General features: G+C 43.7%; 1 protein-coding gene across 1 annotated transcript; it reads left to right on the top strand.

Moving 5' to 3' along the window:
- The first annotated feature begins 5,803 nt into the window (after window positions 1–5,803).
- On the top strand, window positions 5,804–6,525 carry LOC138926319 (uncharacterized). Its single transcript, XM_070280001.1, has 2 exons — window positions 5,804–5,826; window positions 6,033–6,525. The coding sequence occupies exons 1-2, from the start codon at window positions 5,804–5,806 to the stop codon at window positions 6,523–6,525; spliced, it is 516 nt and encodes a 171-aa protein (XP_070136102.1).

Here is a 6,525-nt window from a genome sequence, read left to right on the forward strand (position 1 = left end):
CATGATGGATCCGCCAAATTCACATTTTTTGGCTGCGCATTGACTCATTGTTGACGGATTGGAGACCACTGCAGTAAAGTGAAAAGATTTTAGATAGGCACTCTATAACTTAGTAATACAGGGTGACAATAAATAACCCGGACAAACTTTGATGCAATCTATTACCATATAAATGTGTTATGATGCAGCCCGTAAATAAATGCATTTATCGATAGCTTGTACTTTTCTTTTTTTTTTTTTTTTTTTTTTTATTTTAACGTTGCTTTTATTTCTTGAATCTTCTCTTTGCGAGACTAACAAGAGGTGTATCAAATCTTATATTTTTAACTTAACTAACAGTCATATTGACTGATACGGAGTTAGACGGCCCTAAAAATCGATTGCTGGGTTGGGAGGTCGTTGCGTCTAAGGCGGGATACGCTAGAAACCCGAGTCAATCCCCGAGCGAGAAAATTTGGGTGCGAAGACAGTTTTTCTTTGTATGACTCTTTTTGCTTCTGGATTTCGTCTTTCACTGCGAGGATGCCCAGATCCCGGTGGATGTTTTCGTTGCGAACATACCAAGGTGCCCCTGTGATAGTTCTCAGGATTTTTGATTGTGCGCGCTGTATGATGTCTATGTTGCTGCTGCTCGCGTTCCCCCACAGCTGGGAGCCATACGTCCAGATTGGCTTTAGGACTGAATTGTACAGTAGTAACTTGTAGTCTAGGCACAGTGGCGATCGTGAGTTAATGATCCAGTGGAGGCTGCTGGCTTTCAGTTTTAGATGCATCTTTTTGCATTCGATGTGCTTACGCCAGGTAAGTCGTCTATCAAGGTGAACGCCAAGGTACGTTACGTCGTTAGCTTGAGGGATCTGCATACCGTTTAGTAAAAGCGGAGGGCATGTTTGTCTATTAAGGTTTGTCTATTAACAGGCAAAAAAAAGCGGTTTTTCTCGAATTTTTTTTGGCCAAATCAAAACAGCTAATCGAAAATTTGTAAATGGGGTTTTATTATATCATATTTAAACTACACAATAAAATTTTTTTAATAAATCGAAAACAAAATGGCGGCCCTGCAGCCCTTAATCGTAGGCCCTATTTTTTTAAAGGGGGTCCATGGCCAAACACCTAACGACCTTAATTTTTGATGTAGAACAAAAAATCAAGTTTGGTTAGTTTCTTTATCTCAACGGCTATCGACACACGTAGGATTTTTTCGATATATTGATTTTTTCCAAAATGGCAAGTGATTGAACAAAATTTTCAATTTTCACTAACAAAAAACGTCACAAAATTGTTGATAAAAAAAAAAGTAAGCAAAAAAAAATCCTACGTGTGTCGATAGACATAGGTATTCTGAGTATACTGTCAAAATTTTAGATCGATAGGTTAAGAGTTGTTCGAGTTAGGTGTTCGGCCAACTCAAAAAAAGTGGTTTCGAGAAAAACGCGTTTAAAGTTTTAAGTACTGTGGGATATACCTGTGAGGCATCGCCGCAGAATGAAAAATTTCGACACTTAGACACTTTTGCCGGACTCTATCTTTTGATATGTCATTTTTAAGAACCTAAAGAATTTTTTAAGCGAAAAAAAAAATTTCGATTTTTTCAAAATTCTACTCAGATGTCCCCCCTTAAGAGTAAACGTTATATGTTTACACTTTTGTTCGTTTATTTTAATGCGCCAGTCGGACAGCCACCTTTCCACTATTGTGAGATGATTAGCCAGTTGGGTTGTTGCCTGCGTTGGGCATCTGGAGCGACTAAGAATAGCGGTATCATCGGCGAACGTTGACGTTGTTAGTTGTGCGCTCGTAGGAATATCCGCAGTATACAAAACATATAGACACGGCCCGAGTGCGCTTCCCTGTGGAACTCCAGCTTCGATGGTGTAGTCGCCCGAAGTAGCTGCGTTGCATCTCACTGAGAATACCCTATTGAAGAGGTATGATTCCAGTAGCTTGTGGGTGTATGTTGGCAAATACGTTTTAATTTTGTGCATGAGTCCGATGAGCCAAACTCGGTCGAAAGCTTGAGATACGTCGAGGAAAATAGCGCTGCAGTATTCTCGTTGTTCGAAGGCTGAGCGTATTTCGGATGTTAATCTGTTCACTTGTTCGATGGTTCCATGGTTTCTTCGAAAGCCAAATTGGTGTGCCGGGATGATATTGCAAGCTTCCAAATGTGGTATTATGCGAGTTAACAAGCATTTTTCAAACAGTTTAGACAAACAAGATAGAAGGCTTATTGGTCTGTATGATGACGGAATTGTGTGGTCTTTTCCAGGCTTCGGTATCATTATAATAATGGATTTCTTCCACTTTTTTGGGAAATAGCCAAGATTAATGATTCCATTAAATAGTTTGCAGACGACCTCTATAGCGCATTTTGGAAGTTCGATCAGCATCTTTGGGGTCAATAGGTCACCACCGGGAGCCTTTTTTGGTTTTAGCCCTCTTATGACTTTTTCGATTTCGTTCGGCCGGAATGGAGGTGCGGCTGGCTGAGGGGAGGACTCTGGCTGAATTACTGGCAGGAGGAATGAATTTGAGGCTGGGTTTGGCTGGAAGACACTTTGGAGATGTGTGGCGAATGTTTCAGCTCGGTCTTCGTTGCTGCGAGCCCAGCATCCCGAAGAGTTTCTTATCGGGGTGGTCGTTTCAATTGGGGCACTAAGATTTGGGTGGGCCCTCCACAGGGGGTACTTTGTGCTTGTTGGCGAGAGATTCTGGATGTACCTCAGCTGTGCATTTTCTTCCTGTTGGTGAAGAGCCTGGTCGAGTGATCGGGTTGCTTCCTTAAGGCGTTGTTTTGAAGCTGGTGATCTGCTGTTTTGCCAATTACGACGCGTGCGCCTCTTTTCTCGCACGAGCTGTTCGATTTGCTGATTAGATTTGAAGTGTTTGTTTCGGTCTACTTCTTTCCTATGAGGAGTAGAGATTTTAGCTGCCGCAACGAGTACTTCTTCCAGGGCGCTCGTAGTGTAGTCGATGTCCGATTCCATGTTAAAATCCGGGGCGAGTTCTATGTGGGCACTCACGTACTTTTTGTATTTTAGCCAGTTTGTTTTTGTCGTCGTCAGACTGAAGGGGTGTTCGGTTATTTCTGGGCTTTGAAGAAGCGTTAGAAGCACAGGCGAGTGGTCTGATGATAAGTCCGAGACTGCTTTGGCACTTATTAGATTGCGAGGTATGTTTTTTGTCACTGCAAAATCAATAAGGTCTGGGAGCTTTCGTGAGTCTGTTGGCCAGTATGTGGGACTTCCAGGGGAAACGTAGTCCAGTTTATTTTTCACATTTATAATTGCATTGTACAATTGTCTTCCTTTGGGAGTCACTAGACGTGATCCCCAGTGCGTATGTTTGGCGTTGTAGTCTCCTGCGGCTATAAATCGATCCCCAAGTGAATTGTAGAAGTCCATAAATTGTCCTTCCGAGATTGAGAAGCGAGGAGGGCAGTAAACGGCAGCAATTGAAAGGATTCCGTTGCTTGACTGAATTTGTATCGATGTGGCCTGCAAGAAGTTTGTTGCAAACCTTTTGTGAAAATGGTGTTTAATTCGTTCTCTGATTAGAACTCCAGTTCCGCCGTGGGCTTTCCCATCTGGATGATCTGTGCGGTAGATTGTGTAGCCTCTTATATGAAAGTTGTATTTGCTTGTAAGATGCGTTTCCACAAGTAGCATAACGTCAATATGGTTTTCGGTCAAGAATTGTGACAATTCTAGTTTATGCCGTGAGACACCATTGGCGTTCCACATTGATATTCGTAGCGCCTGCATAGATTATTTGGACTGTTGTGCTACGAGCAGCTGTATCACCATGTTCTGGTTTTGAACAAGCGTTTGCATGGTCGTTTTCATGAATGACATAAGCTCCATCATACTTTGTTGGAGGGTAAGCATCATAGTTTCCGTTTTGCTGTGTGGCTGTTCTGGGGCCTGTTGAGCGCTTTGAGAGTTAGGCTGAATTGGAATTTCCCTTCCAGATCGTAGAGCATCGGCATAGGAGAAGCCGTTGGTGGTGTTTAGTGGACCGAATGAGGATCTCGCAGCTTTGGCGAAGAAGACGTCTGGCGTGGTTTTTGACGAAACGTACGCATTCTGTGGATTTTGGTTGCGCGTTGCGGTCGCTTGACGCATGCGACTCTTTAACTCCTTATACACAATACATCCTCTATAGTTTGCCGTATGGCTGCCTCCGCAGTTTCCACATTTCTTCACGGTACTGTCCTTGTTTGTAGTGCAGCAAGCGGACTTGTGGGCGTCCCCGCAGACTACACAGACAGCCCGAAGTGTGCAGTAAGACCTTGTGTGTCCATACTCTTGACAATTAGTGCATTGCACTGGACCGTTACGTTTATGTGGCTCTTCAACAGTGATTTTCCGATGCAAAAGATATTGCAGGTTGTAGATTGGGTGGACTTCGTTCTTCTTCAGCGACCTGCTTTCAGGCTCGAGCTCGACCTTGAAGAGGGGTTGTGGCTTTTTATCTTTATTTAGAATGTTAATAACATTCTTGGCGGCGAAGCCCTTTTCTTTAAGGGCGGTTTTTATGTCCTCGGCGGTAACATCAGGTTCTATTCCCTTTACTACCACTTGTAGGCGCTTACTGCTTTTCAGCTGGTACGTGTAATAGTTTTTCTGTACAGTGTCCAGATATTTTGACACTATTCGGAAGTGCTCTTCAGTCTTGGTTTGCACCTTTGTTTCATGGATGTTCCCTTTGATAAGCGGAACAACATGAAAGTTTTCACCGTTCCCGATCAACGACGCAATTTTGTTGACCAGGGCACTCGAGCTTTTTTCCCTAATATAGATTGGAGGGGGCTTGGGTTTTTTTGCGGTGTCTTGGGCTGGTTGGTTTTCCTCAGCCTCCGCCAGTAGGGCAAATCTGTTAGTAGTGGATCTGTCTGGTTCATTATCGTTATTCAGGACACGGTTAATTTTTGTTTTGTTGCCTGCCGGATTACTCTGCGGGCTAAGCTTGCGCTTAATTTGGATGTAGCGATCCATTCCAGTCTGTGTGGCCCCGCTTTGGCACTTTCCGAGGTTGTTGTTTTTGTACTCGCTGTAGTCGTTGACGTCGTGGTACTTTGAGTTGCAGGGGTTTTCGCTGTTGTTGCAGAAGTTGTAGCGCTGCTTGTTGTTGGTGCGAAATTTGTTTCCGATATTGGAGGGGGGGTTTTACACTGAGAACTCCATGACGCGGGAGTCGGAGTGAGCAGAGCGGGTGAGCAAGACCGTGCCCTTTGGGTTTCAGCGGTCAGTAAAGCCGGGTTGCTTTTAAGCGCCGATTTTTCCACTTCGGTATCGCGGGTTGAAAAGTAAGAGTAGAAGCCGTTTCTTTGGTTCACTGAACTTCTACGCTCGTTCTTTTGGTCGTTGCTCAATGAGCTCATTGCGTGGTACGTATTTTTTTTTTTCAACAGTGCACTAGTTTTGGTTTAGCACATTACAACTGTTATAAAAAAAAAAAAAAAAGCTTGTCTGTCGCTTTTAATAAATTGTATTTCAGTGTCTTTTCGCTTATATTAGCGAAAATATAAGCGAAGTGAAGTTTTCCCGGAGCTCGGACAAAGCACGTCCGCTCAGTTCGGTAGTTCGATTACCATTGACTTGTACTTTTCTGAAACAAATATATTTACATTTTTGTGATTCCCATCCATTTGATATTTCAGGATGTCTAACAATCGTTGTTTCGGGATGTCTAACTGTTTCAACAAGGAAATCGCCAATGCGACATTGTTCGTTTGCTTGGCATACCAAAACAAACGGTCTCTGACGCTATCCGGCGATTTAATGAGGTGAAGGTGAAGGCCATGAAGGTGACCGTTCCGGACGAGTAAGACCATGTACCAAAAAATGGAAGTACCATGTACTTCCAAAATTCGCCAGATCGTGAAAAATTGGATCACTCGGAATTGCAGAGTCTCGGTCAGAAAAATAGCCCGCGAAATCGGAGTGAATCGAAAAAGTGTTCGGTTGATTGCAAAAAATGAACTTAACCTCAAGCCCTACACGCTCCAAAAAGTGTATCTTCTTCCAAAGATGCCGTCAGCTAAAGCGTCAGGCCGCAGGTCAAAAATGGGAGCGTATTCTCCTCACGGACGAGAAGATATTCACCATCCAACAGGAGCACAATCACCAAAAGGATAGAAGCTGGTCGGCTGAAGCTCCAGGTACCTCTGCAATAATCGAGCGCCGTCAATGTGAGCAGTCTTTAATGGTTTGGGGAGCAATATGCGCCACCGGTAAAACACCCCTTGTTTTCATCGATCGAGGGGTCAAAATCAATCAGGAAGTGTACCGCCGGGACATTTTGGAAACTGTTGTGCATCCTTGGACCCAGCAGCACTTCGGTGATATGGAGTGGACTTTTCAACAGGATTCAGCGCCAACCCATAGAGCCAAATTGACTCAGAATTGGTGCAAAGCCAATTTTCCGGACTGTATCACATCCAGTGAATGGCCACCTTACTCGGCAGATCTTTCTCCGATGCACTACAGTGTGTGGTATACTTTGGAGCTAAACGCCACATAA

Source organism: Drosophila bipectinata, chromosome 3L, assembly GCF_030179905.1.
Source record: "Drosophila bipectinata strain 14024-0381.07 chromosome 3L, DbipHiC1v2, whole genome shotgun sequence".
In the NCBI taxonomy this organism is placed as follows: Eukaryota; Metazoa; Arthropoda; class Insecta; order Diptera; family Drosophilidae; genus Drosophila; species Drosophila bipectinata.